Below are 18,565 nucleotides of genomic sequence, written 5' to 3' on the forward strand. Positions count from 1 at the left end.
GGACAAGGTGTAGGGGTGGTGGGGCTCAGATCAGGACGCTGGAGACAGGGACTTTAGTCGATCGTCCACGTTGAGGAACAACAATGCGATCTTCACGATCTGATGACTCTTGTAATTGCCCTGGAGGGAAAAGAAGAGCAGATGATGAGCAGCCTGCATTCAGGGTGCCTGACAATAATTAATGTGATTGTGTCAAGCTTAAATCAAGAGAGAAGGGAAGGGAGTGTTAAAACCAGATTTTGGCTCCTCTTTAATTTCCCCAATGGGCTTGGCTTGCCATTGGCCATAGAAGCAAGGAGAAGGTATCAACATTTGAAATGGGTGGATGGTCTATTTATTGCTTGTCTAGTTGTGTACTGTTAAAAAGCAAATTGTCCCAAGTGCGATGAAGGAGCTGGGATCAAGTCTGGATTGGTTGCCTCCCCTGACTTCTTACACTGCACTTGTGTGCCCATGTGTTGTGTGGGTGCACACACTCAGATAAGGAACCTGACTTTTTGGTTTGTTTGTTTGTTTGCTTTTAAATTGCTACTCCTGTAATCTGGAACTTGCTTCAATGGTTGCCTCTCAAGTAGCTACTACAGAAAAAGAAATAAGATTAACTTGGTGGTGCCAAGAGACCCTAATGTCACATCATTTCATTTTCCAAAACATGCTAGTATTGTGATATAAGAGTTAAAACACAACATAGTTAAAAATATTTCAATAAAAAACAAAAAACATTAAAGCATTAAAATTTGCACACCAATTATACACACACACACTACATAAATAAAATTCACACTTCAAAGGCCTTCCTAAGTAAGAAGATTGCTTATTTAATGCTAAACACAAAGATGCTTCCAGAGTGTGGGTGTTTTATACCAGTTATTATTCCTGACCGAAACATGTTGGATAATTTGCATCACAAATTTAAACTCTCTGGGCACCCTTCAGCTCCTTACTTTTTCTGGCACTGGCTTCCCTTCTGTCTCTGCTCCCAAACAAATCACAACTACTATTATGTAGGTGGGTCCCCTTTCCTGGCCAAGTTCCATCATTTCACAGTAGATAGTAGAAAAGGCATTCCTGTGCTAAACAGATATTCCTGTGGTTCATGAAAAAATCTCAGGCCTAGGTCTCCATTTTGGTATTGAGGCCCACACCTCTAAGCCAGGACATTACATCTCAATTACATGCAGATGCGGGGAGGGAACTTTACCTTGTGCAAAGAGCTCTGTGCGCTTACGGTCTGCCTGGATGAAGCATGCTGTGGCTAGGAAGAAGCCTCCACCAACAACTCCCACAAAGGCACAGACCATAAGCGCATATTCAAGACTGTGAAACTGTGACAGGTATGATAAGGGTCGATCACGCTGGATTCGGTCACTGATCTGGGGCACAGATTAAACAGAAAGTCATGAAAACTATATAAAGCACACAAAGAAGTGGAACCAATAGGAAAGACACCCAAGCTGGGTATTTATTGCTTGTCTGGTTATATAGGGAAGGAAGCTTTTTTTTTTTTTGGACATACATTGGAAGAATGATCTTGGGTTTACAATTAATGCATTATCTGAACCCTAAAAACTGAAAACAACAATACATTGTTGGTAAAAAAAAAAGAAAAAAAGAAAAAAAGAAAAGAGGGAGGGAGATGTACATGAGCCCATGTTTATTAAGATATTTGCTCACTTTCCCAAGGCAATTCAGGGATTTTAAAAGAATCTGCACATGGTAGAACTACATAAAAAAAATTAACAAGATACTGTATGTTTAACAAACTATGAATACAAATTCAGAACAACAATCAGAAGATTTCTTTTCCATTCAGTCTTTAGGACTGTCAGAAAATAACTTTTTATGTGCATCCAATAGATTAACAAAAGACATAAAATGAATCTTTTTATTAGGATAATCCTGTATTTTCTACCCACAATCAAACAAGTTCCATTCCTGGTGGAAACCAACCTTAGTTCTTGACAACTACTGAAGCAGAGCCTCACCAGCAGATTTCCTAATAAATTTGTTTTGCATAAGGCTAAAATTCAGTATTGTCCTTTAGGCTGAAGAAGTGATCCACAGCACAGGTGGACTAACAGGGGGAGCTGCTTGAGCCTTAGAAGAATTGTACTAAATGATGAAAAAGGCTCTGGAAACTGGTGTTCAAGGAGGTAGCATGAAGGGTACAATGGGAGGGAAAATGAACTCTACAAGCACTCACCAAGCCAATGAGATAAGGGCTGCCAGCATCGCCCAGGAGATGGGACATTAGAATCTGCAAAGCTTCTGCTGTAGATCGGCGTGTAGGGATAACAACATACTGTAAAAAAGAATAAAGCCATCTTATGGCATCTACTAAGGAGTACACATGTCCCTAGACTCCTTCACATTGATATTTAATAAGCACATCTTTCCCTTGCAATAAATGGCTGCCTGCACATCTTTAACAGCTACCCTTGATGTTGCATTTCTGTCTATACCCACACAGCGTATATTTACTCACATTTGCACACAATAAATTGTGTGTACATATATGTATCTGATAAAGAGCACACAAAAGATTAAGTGAATAAGCAGCATTTTAAAATAAAATAAAAGGTGCAACCTTGTACCTGAGATTACATTAGCTTTGGGGCTATAAGATAGGGTGGAAACACTGCTCGGCTAGCATAGAGCAAGATAAAATGCCACCCTGAAAAGTACACTGGCACAGCTTCACAAATCCACTGACACAATATTCTGCTGATGTATCCATTCCAGAACTAGAACTGAGTGCAGATGTGGTTGGACCATAAGACAACAAATTCACATCATAACCTGCAAGTATAACAAGAAATTCTGCAACTGTTGTGCACTATTACAGTTTTGTACATTCCAGCTTTCCCACAATTCTCACCAGAAGCATGTCCGCTACTATGGCCCAATTCAGGGAGAGTAGAGTCTCACCGATAAAAATAAATACCTACAAGAGAGAAACAAAGACGAACAGTTTAATGTTTTAAAATATCTATGCTGGCTTTCTTTGAAATATTCCAAATCATTTGCTTTTATGATTCTGTGTATGTTTTATTTATTTTTTTAATTAGTTATATATGGTCTCCAGCTCTCCTCCAATGACCAATAAGAGCCATGGCAAAGACATGGCTTTCCTTATGTTTTATTTCCAACAATTCTGTGAAGCAGCTCAGGCTAAGTGTGTGACTGGCACAAGGTCACCAAGGCTGCAGCCACACTGTGGAAATAATTCATTTTCACACCACTTAAACTCCCATTGCTCAATGTGGTAGAATTCTGGGAACTTGTAAGATATTAATCCTTCTCTGTCAGAGAGCTCTGGTGCCACCAAAAACTACATTTCCCAGAATTCAATAGCAGTGAGTCATGGCAGTTAAGGTGGTGTGAAACGGCATTATTTCTGAAGTGTGGATGCAGCCTGAATGGTTTTTTTATGGCTTGATAGAAACTAGCAAATGACCCTACACACCCAGTGTCACATGCTCTTAACTATGGCCCAAAAATGAATCTGTTATGTCAGGACAGGATAATACAATAATTCAAGAAGGCTAGCAACACGCAAAGAGTGTACAAAATCTGCAGGTGAAAGTTGGGGAGAAAAGCAAACTCACATAAGTGGCGATGATGCTGCTCTGAGCACACACCACTGCCAGGAACAGGAAGGGAGCAGAGCCAATCAGTCCCGTTGCACACACCAGGGGATCAGCACGAGGGTTGGTACGCTGCCAGCGCCGAGAAATCTCCACTCCCAAAGTAACACCCAGCACGCCAGTCACACAAGTGATAATGCCAAAGATGAGACTGCAGAAAAAGTGAAGACATGAGATTTGTGGTGATACTAGACAGAAGGTTCAAAATATTGCAGATAAGGCACATAGGGTAGTTCATCATTATTATATTCAGTGTACACATGAGACACTGAGACTAAAAGATGTGGCACAACAGACACTACTGATTCAAGATGCAGAATTTCCCAATTTGTAGGCCACTTGCTTAACTACTATGGTACAAAAGTTCAGTAAAAAGAAAAAGGGTTCCCTTGTCCCCCATGCAAGATCTGAAGTAGAGGTCTTAACTGAAGGTCATTCCCTGCTAACTCACCTGTCAGAGTCACCAGTACAAACTTTCCCAGGCGGGCAAGGCTGAAGGCTTCCATTAGCCAGGCGTGAGCGGTACAGAAATGCAGGTGCCCACAGAGCCAGGGACCCTGTTACAAAGGCCACAGCTGTGAAACCTAGTGATGACAGCACAAAACTGCGACTGTCAATTAAGATTGGGGAGAGGGGGAGAAAAATAGAAAGTCTATGTGAGCACACCGTATAGTTGTTAGGAATTATTTACACATCCAAAGCAAACAATCTTACAGCCAATTCACAAAGGCAACTGATGGGTGTACCATTAAGAGATAATAAATACTGTCAGCATCATCACAGATTTACTGCTCCAGACAAAATTGGCATATCCAGAGCCTGGAAAAACTGCTTTTTAGACAGACATTGGTTGGGATACTCTGGGAATTGCAATATAAAATAAACATTTTTCAAATTCTACAGAGAGCATTTATAGCCTGAACACTCAAAAATCCCAGGCATCAAATACAGAGTGAACAAACTGTGTCCACACAGGCAGCAAGAACAATCAAGACACTGCTGGGTTGCTTTTGTCCCATTACAGAGTATCAGAGGCTATGAATGGCCAACTTGCAGGAGGAAGCAGAGGCACTGTGTCTCTTTCAGAACTGCAACACTCTGGTCACAAGCTCAGGTCAACAACAAACCCTGTATGCTTTGCACTGAGAATTGTTTGAAGAATAAAATTATACAAGATAAGCAAACATATGAATAGACATGGCAAAGGGTATCACTAATGGCATGTTTACCAAGGCTATTGCTCATCATGATAACAGCTCTAAGGCATTTTTAGAATGTTCTGAATTGAGGAACATTTTTATACTGATTTGTTGTCTCTGCTGTATTATACAGGATTTGGTGGGGCATTGCTATAGCTTACTCAGTAAAGATACAGTTAGTCTGATGAATGTGTTCAGGGGAAAATATAATGGTAGACAGGCCATTTTTCATGAAACTTTGTCTCCCATTACTCAAAAACAAACTGGCACCTTTTGTCTGCATTAGTATTGACTCATTGGTTTTAGTATTTCGTAGGAGTGCCTCTGCTAGCTATGACAGCTGTTAGTCTCCTTGAGTCAAGTTTTGATCAATTTTGTGCATTTGGATCTTGCAAATTATGCCAATTTTCCTTGGCAAAATTGCTTCAGCTATGTCAGGCTAGATGGCGAACACTGGTAAACAGGAGCTTGCCAAACATCAGACTGAAGTGTGGCATTTCACCAATCATACTAAGATACTTAGGATGCTTTTAAACTACTTCATGGTAACTTTGGCTGTGCGTTTAGGACTCTTATCCTACTGAAAGCACAACCTCTGTCCCATTCCCAGGTCCCCTGCCAAATGAATCCATTTTTCTTCTACAATTGCCTACATTGGATCCATCCATCTTGCTCTAATTCCTGAGAAATTTCCAACTCCTTGCCATCAAAAAGCATTCCCACATGATGCTACAACCATCATTCTCTATGAAGACAAGGATGATGTTCATGACAATGAGCCCTGTTGACTTTCACACCCTACTGTGGTTTGTTTGTTTTTTGTTAAAATCTTCAGTTTTAGTCTCATCACCCATGCAAATATTTTTCCACATTTCCTGTTTCTCCCACATGATTTTTGCAAACTCCAAATGGGTTTTGGTACGTGTTGGAGCAATGGCCTTCTTCTCTCTTCTATAAAGCTGTTTTGTGGAGTGTCTTGGTGACAGTTATCCCATGGATTATTTCTCCCATCTCAACTGTGGATCTCTTTGGCTCCTTCAGAATTCCCATTAGCCTTTTGGTTGCTTCTCTAATCCCCTGTCCCATAGTCACTGAGTTTTGGTGGTCTGCCTTCTCTAGGCAGAGTTGTGATTTTTTATAATGGGCTTCATGGAGCTCTGTGATGTATTCATAGTATGAGATTTTTAAAAAGAACCCATCCCTAATTGATGTTTCAGTGCAACTTTATCCCAGACTTTTTAAATGGCTTCTTTGTTCTTATTTAGATATGCTCTATAACTAACTCTGGAGGCATTGTGCACAGGTGGGCTCCATTCAACTCTTTACATGGCTGCTAAAGGCAATGGGCTGTGTTGTGTGCCTTCAAGTCATTTCCAATTTATAAGTTATATCAGAGCATATTAATGTGTGTCACTACAAAGGGAGTGAATACTTATGCAACCAACTAGTAGTAGACTATTTTGTTTAATTAACTGCAATGCCATAATAAAAATATTTTGCACTTTCACAGTGGAGAACATCTTGTGTAAATGAAATAGTAAAAATGCCAATTAAATTTAAATCATTGTATTGCAACAAAATGCAAAAAAGTGAGTGAATCATTGAAGATTCTTAAGGTGTCCCTTCCTTTATGGCTAACACAGAAACGACTACTGGAAAAAAAGACAGAAAACCCACCCTTCTTCCATAAGCTCCCTCATTCACCTATATAAAATTTTATGTACCCACCTACCCAGAATTCCTGGTCCCCTTTGGCTACCTGGCAAGTTATTAAATATAAAGCTGCTTTACCTAATTTATTTCGAATTGACACAAATGTGAAATCTAAAGAACCAGAAAAGATCTTGGGGGATTGGGGGGAAGGAGGGCAACTCTCGGAATTCTTCAGCTGGGGCATCCTTGGAACTACAACCAAAAAGGAACTGTGCCAGAGGTAGACTAGCCTTGATCAGTGCAAAGTCAGTGGGGGGCAGGGGGAGTCAATAGAGGGTAGTCTACAAAGTAGTAGCAAACGCAACCATTCCTACATTACCCACTTGCGGCTCAGAGCCCGCAGATCAGCTGCCCATGAAGTATACTGCAGGGGAGCATCGGAGTGTGTCTCCACAGCGCCCCGAGGTGGCTCACGTACTACACTTAGCAGCAACACCAAAGCCACCACTCCCAGACCTGGAGTCACCTACAGAGGACAACATGAAAGAAGAGAGATCTCACTCTGAGGCACCATGAAGACAAAAAGATAAAACCTGCATGGATAGATGTAAGGCAGGCAGTGTATTATTTATTTATTTATTTATTTGATAAAAGGTAATACCACAGGAAAACTAGAAAAATACGATACAATCATAACACAGGAAAAACTGATTAATGCAACTATCCTTTCACCCTACTTAATTTGTTGGCTGCTTACTTTTATCTAATTCTATCTTGCATTATTTATTATCTATTGTTTTATATGTATTTTGCAGAATGTACATCATTGGCAGGTTTCATTGTTATCGATTTTATTGTTTGTATGTACAGCACGGTGTAAATCTACAGCGCTATATAAATAATAATAATAATAATAATAATAATAACAACAACAACAACAACTTACTCTCAGAGCCCAATGCCAGTCATCAGTCAGGTCTTTCACCTTTGACCCCACAATGTAGCCCAGTCCACTGTATGGAAGAAAGGAGAGAATAGTCAGACCCATCCTCAGGCAGACTTACTCGTTTCAGCAACTAACACAAGTTATTTTACAGGTTATAAGTAACTCAGAGCTTGGAAACGTTACTTTTTTGGACTACCACACCAGAATCCCTCAGCCAACATGCCAATGGGCAACATACTCATAGCTTGCTTTAACAGCAATAAAATGTTGGTTTCTAATTTAATTATTATTTATTTAATACATCCCTTAACTATGTTTGACAAATGTAGCCTTCTCAAGACCAACAGTGTGTTGCATCAAAAACTCTACATTAAATGATTTTAAGAAACCAGTTTTAAATTAAAAACAAAAAACAAAATGCAATACAAACAAGAAGCAGCATATGCAATCAATTAATTCAATGCAATTAAAGGACGGAAGAAAAAGGTCTGTTGAAGCCCTCAAAAGCAGCCACATAGGAAGCTAACAGGACCTACAGCTATCAATATAAAAGGGCTTTTTTGGATATGTCTGCAGCAAGAGGAAGAAGAAGGAAACGGTAGGGCCACTGCGTGGAGAAGATGGCAAAATGCTAACAGGAGACAGAGAAAAGGCAGAATTACTCAACACCTTCTTTGCCTCAGTCTTCTCAGAAAAGGCAAAGGGTGCTCAACCTGAGGATAATGGAGCAGAGGACAGAATAGGGGAATTTCAGCACAGAATAAGTAAAGAGATAGTAGAGGAACACCTTGTTAATCTAAATGAATTTAAGTCTCCAGGACCAGATGAACTCCATCCAAGGGTATTAAAAGAACTGGCAAAAGTAATATCGGAGCCATTAGCAATCATATTTGAAAACTCCTGGAAAACAGGAGAGATCCCAGCAGACTGGCGGAGGGCAAACGTTGTCCCCATCTTCAAAAAGGGGAAAAAAGAGGATCCCAACAATTATCGTCCAGTTAGTCTGACATCAATACCAGGAAAGATTCTGGAGCAGATCATTAAACAGAGAGTCTGTGAACATCTAGAAGGCAATGCCATAATCACAAAAAGTCAACATGGGTTTCAGAGAAACAAGTCATGCCAGACAAACCTGATCTCTTTCTTTGATAAAATTACCAGCTTGGTAGATGAAGGGAATGCTGTGGATATAGTATATCTTGATTTCACTAAGGCCTTTGACAAGGTTTCCCATGACATTCTTGCAAACAAGCTTGTAAAATGTGGGCTAGACAAAGAAACCGTTAAATGGATCTGTAATTGGTTGACCGGCCGAACCCAAAGGGTGCTCAACAATGGCTCCTTTTCATCCTGGAGAGAAGTGACCAGTGGGGTCCCACAGGGCTCTGTCCTGGGCCCAGTGCTATTCAACATCTTTATCAATGACCTGGATGACAGAATTGGAAGCATACTTATCAAATTTGCAGATGATACCAAATTAGGGGGAATAGCTAATACCCCAGAGGACAGGATCAAGATTCAAAATGACCTGAATAGACTAGAAAGCTGGGCCAAAGCTAACAAAATGAAATTCAACACGGAGAAATGTAAGGTATTGCACTTAGGGCAGAAAAATAAAATGCACAGATATAGGATGGGTGACACCTGGCTGAATGAAACTACATGTGAAAGGGATCTAGGAGTCCAAGTAGACCACAAGTTGAACATGAGTGAACAGTGTGATGCGGCAGCTAAAAAGGCCAATGCTATTTTAGGCTGCATCAATAGAAGTTTAGTGTCTAGATCAAGAGAAGTAATAGTGCCACTGTATTCTGCTTTGGTCAGGCCCCACCTAGAATATTGTGTCCAGTTCTGGGCACCATAATTCAAAAAGGACATTGAGAAACTGGAGCGTGTCCAAAGAAGGGCGACAAAAATGGTGAAGGGTCTGGAAACCATGCCCTATGAGGAACGACTTAGGGAGCTGGGGATGTTTAGCCTGGAGAAAAGAAGGTTAAGAGGTGATATGATAGCCCTGTTTAAATATTTGAAAGGATGTCATATTGAAGAGGGAGCAAGCTTGTTTTCTGCTGCTCCAGAGAACAGGACCCGGAACAATGGATGCAAGCTGCAGGAAAAGAGATTCCACCTGAACATTAGGAGGAACTTCCTGACAGTTAGGGCTGTTCGACAATGGAATGCACTCCCTCGGAGGGTGATAGAGTCTCCTTCCTTGGAGGTCTTTAAACAGAGGCTAGATGGCCATCTGTCAGGGATGCTTTGATTTGGATTTCCTGCATGGCAGGGGGTTGTACTGGATGGCCCTAGTGGTCTCTTCCAACTCTACGATTCTATGATTCTATAATATCCATCATCACAAGAAAATTCCATAAGGCAAAGACCATCACTGAGTATGCATGCCTGTTCTATTGCTCACAGAGATAGTCTAGTGAGCAGGCCTTCTGAAGATTATCATAAAGCACCAGCAGGTTATGTAGCTGATCCTTCAAACCACCCCCTCCCAAACCATTTTAAAGGTCAAAAGCAGCATTCCGAAACAGGACAAACAATGCAGCTGATGCTGAGCTAGTGTAATACAATCCAATAGCTTATTAGCTAACCTCAACAAGGATATGAATAGCTGCATTCTGTACTGGTTGAAATTTCCAAGTGATCTTCAAGGGCAGTTCCCTGTACAGCATACTGAGTCCAAGCTGATAGAATTCAAAGATATAGCCATATTAGTCTGTAGAATCAGTATGTAGAGAGATCTTGCAGCACCTTTGAGACCAAATGAAAGAAAGAAGTTGGCAGCATGAGCTTTCACAGACTTACTTCCACAGATGCATTTGGGGAAGTAGACTTAAGTCTATGAAAGCTCATGCTGTCAACTTCTTTCTTTCAGTTGGTCTCAAAAGTGCTACAAGATCTCTCTACATACTGAGTCCAAGCTTGCTTTTCCTAGACAGGGTTACAGCTGACATATTAGTGGAACTATGTACAAAGCACTCCTGGCTGCTTACAGCCCATTACTAATCCAGGGCAACAAATCCAGTATGGCCCATAAGCTTTGAACTTGATCCTTGAAGTGGGGGTGCAATGCCATCCAATGCTATTTAATCCCTCTATTCAGATCAGCAGATTTCTCCAGCCATACACTTGTCTCTACTAAATTTCAAGCTTGTTTTCCCTCATCCATCCCAAAATGCCTACAAACTGCCATTCAGGAATTCCACAGTCTCCCTGGAATCAGCAAGGGGAAGAAGATAGAGATGTGTGTCATCTTCATATTAATGACACTGGGGCCAATATCTCTCAATGCTCCCCCCCACCCCGTAAATTTTTGTAACGAGCTGAAATCTCCCCAAACAAGCTTTCGAGATCAACTGACTGTGTAGGTTTGGAGCCAATGGAATCCACTGCCCCTCAAACCCAGAAACCGGATAATTCTTTTTTTGAATTATATTTCCTAGAATGCCGAAGCTTGGTGAGCAATTCTGGGAGCTATAGCCCAAAAATAACTTTTCCAAGCTCTGCTTAACCCAGCCATGCAATATACATAAACACCATGTTTAACAGAATTGAAAACCATTGAAAGATCTTGAAGAATTAACAGGATTTAACTCCCTTTACCACAGTGCACATCATTCACCCGAACAACCAAGGCTCTTAATGTTCCCAATAGGCCTGAAATCAATGTTGGAAAAGATCCAAATTTTCAGTGTCTTGGAAGTATACTGGAAGACTACTGTATTTGGAAACAAGCAGCTCCAGTCAAAATTCATCAGCTGTAAAGCACAATTTGTCCCTCCCATCCTTCACCAGACAGAGTAGAGGGTGTTCCCACCTGCCCACAGGTATAGCAAAGTAGAAGATGCTGAGCATGCGGGATCGCCGTTCACCCACAAACAGGTCAGCAATAATGGTGGGGGCAATAGTTGAGTAGCTAGCCTCTCCCACACCTACTAGGCCTCGTGTCAGCAGCAATAGCGAGAACCACTATACAGTGGAGAAAACAGACAAACAGAACAGCACAGCATGAGAGACATTTATGTTTCAAGACTAAAAATCCCCCTAAAGAACTCTGAGATCTGCAGTCACGAGTGAGTTATTTATGAAATGCTCCTAGCCTCTTCTCATAATTACAATTCCTATGTTCTTTGGTTGGGAGCCAGGAGTTAAGTGCTACTGAGATACATATCATAAAAAGCCACTGTTCCAGTTTATGTGACAAGAACCTCCTCCAAAAAAATCAAAGAGAAAAGTTTCAGAAAGTTTTCTCATCAGCTATTAACTTTTAAACTTTATTATAAAAGGCTCAACTAAGTAATTACACTGCTGTGGATTTTGGAAACTTTGGAATGGAACTATCAAGGAAGGAATGGCATTGGGTAAACAGATAAGGATGCACTGCCTCAGAAGGCATCTTTGTGGGTTTGTCCTGTAAACCCCAGAGTTGTGAGGGGGAGGATAATACAGACATATTCAAAACCTAAAGTTCTCCCTATAGCCATGTAGGAACTGGCCTACAAAACCATCTCAGCTATGCAAAACTCTTTCCATCCCACAAAAATACCTCCTGGGGGATGTAGCTGCTTGCCAAAGTCACAAGCGACCAGAAGAAGATTCCAACACACATCAGATACTTGCGATTATACCGATCTCCCAGATAACCAAAGATTGGTGCCAGTACCATGTAGCTGCTAATAAAAACTGTCAGGAAAGAAAAAAAAAAACGTTTAAGACAACCAGTGATCCCAAATGGCACACACTGCTTCAACAGCACTATCCTTATAAAATGCTGGGGAGGGGAGTAAAGAAAAAAGGAACAAACCCAAACACCTTGCTCCTCACCTGTCTGTAGAAGTCCTGATTTGCTGTCATCAATATGAAAAAATGTTTCAATGTCAGGAAGAACACCTGATAGAGGAGAGGTTACAGAATTATCTTTGGGGCAAGTGATTATGCCCATGCTATGTGTAGGAACGAAAGAGGGTGGGGGAGGAACTGGCGTTCCTTTCGTTCAGAGGTTATACCCCCCATGCATCTCAATCAACTGAGAACAGAAATCCAAAGCCAATAATTGTTCTGTGCGATTCAATGTTCTTACCTGCCACAGTGAAGCGGTCCATGTAGTTCAGCAAGTTGATAAAGAAGAGGACACCTACAATGAAGCCAGCATGCACAGAGGAGATACCCGTAAGGGCCTCTACCTCTACTTCCCCTTCAGGTCCTGACTGGAGTCCTTCTTTTTCCTCATCGTCTGTGTCATCTGCTTGGGTTAGGATCGGGGCTGTATCAGCATAAGGTTGGGATGCCATGGCCAGGGACAAGAAGGGTCACTGGGAGAAATACAAATGGAAGAAGGAAATGGGTCAGTACCTTCCAAAGCCAAAAAAAGACAATATATTTTCCATTCAGGGTCTCTTTCATCATTAAACCTTCATGAAAGCCCCTGATCACTAGCCAGTCTGAGCCTAGCCTGGGGAAGAGAAAGATAATCTTCTCAGAACAACAGACCCTCACTATCTTCAGAATTCAATTGTCAATCCATTACCAGAGAGCCAGGGCAGTTAAAGTGGTCTTGAACTGGATTATTTCTGCAGTGTATTTCTGGATCTCAATCAAGGCCACCCTCTAGACCCATTTAACCTTCATCTTTTTGATGCCAATTTCCCCCTGCTTCTTTTTAAATAAATCGATCCCATGCGAATGCAAACCATGAGCGGATCGGAATCGATTCAAATTTCCCCATTGGCTGGCTAGAATTGAATCATTTTGAAACATTCGTGAACAGGAACCAGAAGTGGGATGTGCGTTTTCATAGAATCAGAACTGGAAGAGAACACAAGGGCCACCCAGTCCAACCCCATTCTGCCATGCAGGAACTCACAATCAAAGCATCCCCAACAGATGGCCATCCAGCCTCTGTTTAAAGACCTCCAAGGAGGGAGAATCCACTACACTCCGAGGAAGGAGTTTGTTCCACTGTCGAATAGCCCTGACTGTCAGGAAGGTCCTCCTAATGTCGAGGTGGAATCTCTTTTCCTGGAGCTTGCATCCATTGCTCCGGGTCCTAGTTTCTGGAGCAGCAGAAAACAAGCTCACTCTCTCCTCAATATGACATCCCTTCAAGTATTTAAACAGGGCTATCATATCCCCTCTTAACCTTCTTTTCTTCAGGCTAAACATCCCCAGCTCCCTGAGGCGTTCCTCATAAGGCAAGGTTTCCAGACCCTTCACCACTTTAGTCGCCCTCCTTCGGACATGCTCCAGTTTCTCCACATCCATTTTCAATTCTGGTGCCCAGAACTAATCCTGACCCTGACCAGAGCAGAATATATACTTCCCTTGATCAGGACACTATCGCATTGGCCTTTTCAGCTGCTGCATCGCATTGTTGTGCTCTACTTGGGCTCCCAGATCCCTTTCAGGCATAAAAGTCTCCTTCATCCTCTATCTGTGCTTTTCCTTTTTTCCTCCCTTCGGGCGGAAAATGAGATGCAGAGTTTGGGCCCAGGGGGCTCGGGAGGTTAGGACAACAAACACCCCAAAAACCCCATTAAAAGGGGGTGGAACTTTCACCAAACCCCTTTTCCCGCTCTCCCACCGCTGACACGCAACCCCGACACGCGTCACCCCTTCCCCACAAACATACCCCGCCGCCCAGGCTCTGCGGTGCAGGCGGCTCGAAACACGTGACCTAATGCTACTGCTGCTGCTGCTTCTTTTTTAAAGCACCTATCACGTGATTCCGCTTCTTCCTTTTCCGCCACTTGGGGGCGTTACAGCCGCTCGCCAATGGGAACCACGCTCTCTTCCGACCCGGCAGCCAATAGCGCCTCGGCTTTCATGAGAGAGCGCGGCGCTCGGTTTCCATGGTTACCAATCCAGGCTGTTCCACCTTCCCTCCCCCTCGGGATAGTTTCCTCGCCTGCTCTGAGAGAAGCGCGAGGGGAGACGGTTCGGTCTCTCTCACGGTTGCCATGGTTACCAGCCGACTTCCGTTTTCTTGTCAGTGTCAGCTCCGCCCCACAGGCACCGACATCTTGGCTGTCTCCATGGCAACCCTTGTTCAAATCCTGACGTTAACATTTTAAACCCAATAAACACTACAGTCACTCGCTATTGTTCGCTATCGTTGCTTTCACTCTGAAGTAACAATGGCTCTTCTCTTCTTCAGGCGTCCTTAAAGGGGTGGGACCAAATGAACCCCTGTGACATAGCTCCACACCACACTGCAGAAATAATCCAGTCTGAGGCCGCTTTAACTGCCCTGGCTCAATGCGAGGGAATTCTGGGAACTGTAGTTTTGTGAGACATTAGCCTTCTCTGTCAGAAAGAGCTCTGGTCACAACAAACTACAGTTCCCAGCATTCCCCAGCACTGAGCCAGGACAGAGAAAGCCGTCTCAAACTGGATTATTTCTGCAGGTTTTGTTTTGGACCATAGTCTTAGGCTTTGTCCACACTGCAGAAATAACCAGATTTGACACCACTTTAACTGCCATTGCTCAGTATTACGGAATTCTGGGAATTGTAGTTTTGTGAGACATTTATTAGCCTTTTCTGTCAGAATGAGCCACAATTCCCAGAATTCCATAGCATTGAGCCTGTAGTTACATCCACCCTGAATAACCCAGTTTGAGACCACTTTAACTGTATTGGCTTAATGCTATGGCATTCTGGGAACAGGAGTCTGTTGCAGCAACTGTGGATACAGCCAGTGACACCATTGCTTTCTCATGGTTCAGTGTACACCAACTTTGCTTCATGGCCAAAATTAATTAAACATATGTGTAAAATTACATTCAGGCCATGTGTCCTCAGCCCTCCATGGATTGACAATATTCCAAAAAATTAAATTCCCAAAAGCAACACTTGATTTTGCCACTTTATATAATAAGGGACAACGTATTTCTATGCCGCTGTATTGAATAGGACTTGAACATCCATGGATTTTGGTATCCAAGGGATCCTGGAACCAAATCCCAGTGGATACCAAGGCCCTACTGTATAAAGTGTGCTATGAAACACAAATGGATTTTGTGTTTAGATTTGGGTCCCATTTCCAAGATGGCTCATGTATAGGCAAATATTCCAAAATCCTAAATCCAAACCACTTCTGATCCTAAGACTCAACCTGTACATACATAGTATAAGCGTCCCAGAGAAGGCATTTGCTGCCTGGCCCAGCTTTGGAAAAACAAGGCATCACAAGACCAGAATGGGCAGCTGTTGAGCTAGTCTTCCTGGAGAGGCACGAGTTGTTCAAGTTGCACAACCTTTTTTGACTTTGCATCCAGGGAAACCTCACAGCATTGCATTTCCCTCCTATTCCAGGGCTATGTTTAAAGTTTCAAGATTGTTGGACTGAGAACAGCATAACCATGACATGTCCTAACTGCGAAGGAGGACCAAGGGGCTGCAAAATGGAGGACATTCAAGAAAAACATAGGACATTATAAAATAAAAGCTATATAGACTCATATAAATATAAATTCCTTCCATATTGTTTATTTACAGCTATATTATATATATATATATATATATATGCAGTCGGACCTCCACATTTGTGGCTTGGACTTTTACGGATTTGATTATTCACGGATTTGATTCATATGACAATAGAGTGATGTTGGAGGAGCTAGAGACTCCTAGAGAGAGCACTTCTCTAGGCATCTGTAGGTTCCCCAGTGAAATTTCATGGTCAACGTCTAGCAGACTTTGATCATAGAATTGCCCTGGATGACCTAGAGATTCCTAAAGAGGTGTTCCTTCAGGTGAATATATATATATATATATATAGGTATTTTATTTGCAGTTTTCCCACTTTCACGGCGGTGCTGTGCCCCTAAACCCAGCAAATGTGGCAGGTCCACTGTACTGTATTATTTCTTGAAGGGGAACAGCAAACATGGTGCTATTCAATGGGCTTCTTACTCAAGCTCAAATGGAGGACATTTTGGAATTTTTTCTGGACAGTAGGTTGAAAAGGAGGACATATCCCAGAAAAGGAGGACATCTGGTCACCCTGAGCAGGTTTCTCACTTCTGCAAAATTTGACCCCCTCCACCCAAGTCAGCTGCCATCACCAACTTGTGTGTAGTTGGTGCTGTTTTGTGTCCAAAGAGTCTGCTGTTAGTATATAAACAGTGACTCACAAAAGTACAATATTTGGTGTTGTATGCCAAGTGCTGCAGGCTTTATTTCGGAGGAAGGATCTGGCCAAACCACCTCTGAATAGTCCTTGCCTTAGAAAATCCTATGAAATTCATGGAGTCGGCATAAGTTGGCAGGTGACGTGAAGGCGTGCACATGCACGTATACACATGCATGCGCACACACACGCACACATTTTGTTTTACCATCACTGACACAAAAATGGACCCACACATTTTAGAATGAAATCCCTAGAGCCACAACAAAGAACACATAGGAACAAACTAGTTTTAGCAATTTCCAAAGTGAATCAAGAGTGTCTGCCTTCAGATGCTGTAGCACTGCAGCTTCCATCAGAGCCATGAGAACCAATGGCATGATGGGAGATGTAGTTCAACATCTGGACAGCCACAACTTGCCTATCCTTGGGCTAAAGCCTACATTAGTCCTATCTAGAGGATATTGAAATAAAGGGGTCTCGAATTACTCGTGACTAACAAGCTTCATTGATTTCACTGGGTCTATTTTGACGTACTGTATTTAACGTTTCATCTCCACCAGATGATCTGTAAATCTAGTCACTCTATCAAAGAAGCCACTCCAAAATACTGCTGATACCACCACTACCTGCAGTATGGATTGCAGCAAAAGCCAGAATAGGGTACAGAATAGGGTACCCTGATTAATAAAAAGTCCAACCGGTAAGTCCTGACTCCACTATATCATACCCTCCAATGTCTCATAGATAGCAATAGCATTTACATTTCTATACTGCTTCATAGTGAACTCAGCACTAAGCAATTTACAATCTATAAGCCAACTGCCCCCAAGCTGGGTACCCATTTTACCGACCTACAAAAAGATGGAAGGTTGAGTCAACCTTGGAGCCCTGGGATTGAACTCACAATGTTGTGACTGCAGTTCCAGCATTTAACTGTTGGGAGAGGGTGTGTGTGCGTGTGCATGCACCTTCAAGTTTGCCACTGAGGCTGAGATTATGTGACTTGCCCAAAGTCTTGCTTAGTCCAGTGGGAAGGGCAAGATTTTGCCTCCTTGTCTCTCTTTTTCCCCCACTGAGTTGCTGCAAACTTCTTCTGCAATTTTAACTCAGGCTGCAGAAGTTGAAGTACATTGAGGACCAAGGAGGAAAGTGGGAAGAAAGAAACTGGGACATTTTAAAAGCATATGAAAAAGTGAGATGGCAGAAATGTAATTGGGACTGTCCTTGCCAAACAGGGACAGCTGGAAGGTGTGCCAACAAGCCCTCTTCAGGCATTTTGGATGAGTGTTTACTAAAAGCATGATAAGTTGCACACTGGCTCAGTCTTTTTTATCATGTAGGTATGGAAGGTACTTTGATGAAGTAGAGGACTCTCTTCTCATCTGAAGTATAATGCTGAAAAAGCAATATACTGGATTTATGGGAAGCTTCAACACATGGGGAGGAGCTCCCACTACAACGTTCCCTTCTACATATACAGAGTGATGGAGGTTAAAACACTGTGCTCCCAGTCAACAGTAATAGTTCAATTGTAATAGCAGCATTTTGCATAAGCAAAGATGCAAACTGGATCTCTCTGTTCTCAAGAGGAAGCCATAAAAATATATATTTTGTACTTCACAAAATTAGGTTAGAAATGATAGTGACTAAGAACATGCTGGAGCCAGAATGGCAGTAATCTGAGTGCTGAGTTAGGATTCTACTGTGCCATGGAAACCCATTGGGTGACTTTAGGCAAGTCTCACTCTCAACCAAGAAGGTGACAATCAGGGATGTAGCCGGGGGGGGGGGGGGCTGGGGGGCCGGGCCCCCCCCCTCCATTAGAAAAATGAATGGTGTGTGCTGCTGCGCCGCCGCACTCAAGCCCCATTATAATGGTGGCACTTAGTCTGGACCCCCCCCCTTCCTAAAATCCTAGCTACGTCCCTGTGACAATGGCAAACTTCCCCTGAATTAATCTGGCCAAGAAAATTCTACAA

At 42.4% G+C, this 18,565-nt stretch overlaps 1 protein-coding gene across 1 annotated transcript; it reads right to left on the reverse strand.

The window, feature by feature from the left end:
- Window positions 1-14,216, reverse strand: SPNS1 (sphingolipid transporter 1 (putative)). The gene is made up of 13 exons (XM_042476034.1): window positions 14,083-14,216; window positions 12,535-12,766; window positions 12,279-12,344; window positions 12,001-12,137; window positions 11,272-11,423; window positions 7,446-7,512; window positions 6,883-7,025; window positions 4,099-4,257; window positions 3,609-3,798; window positions 2,879-2,944; window positions 2,204-2,302; window positions 1,202-1,373; window positions 1-120 (listed from the first exon to the last, which is right to left on the reverse strand). Exons 2-13 carry the CDS (start codon window positions 12,743-12,745, stop codon window positions 26-28), a joined length of 1,557 nt encoding a protein of 518 aa, XP_042331968.1. The 5' UTR covers window positions 12,746-12,766; window positions 14,083-14,216; the 3' UTR covers window positions 1-25.
- Window positions 14,217-18,565: the final 4,349 nt, after the last annotated feature.

Source organism: Sceloporus undulatus, chromosome 6 (genome assembly GCF_019175285.1).
Source record: "Sceloporus undulatus isolate JIND9_A2432 ecotype Alabama chromosome 6, SceUnd_v1.1, whole genome shotgun sequence".
NCBI lineage: Eukaryota > Metazoa > Chordata > Lepidosauria > Squamata > Phrynosomatidae > Sceloporus > Sceloporus undulatus.

Bases quoted from the DNA above. Each gene is read 5' to 3' on its own strand.
- SPNS1 (XM_042476034.1), bottom strand. From the start codon at position 12,745: ATGGCATCCCAACCTTATGCTGATACAGCCCCGATCCTAACCCAAGCA. The intron at 7,513-11,271 runs GTGGGAACACCC...TCTTCCATACAG, and splicing joins TTTGCTATACCTGTGGGCAG to TGGACTGGGCTACATTGTGG. The intron at 2,945-3,608 runs GTGAGTTTGCTT...TCTCTCTTGTAG, and splicing joins GCAGCATCATCGCCACTTAT to GTATTTATTTTTATCGGTGA.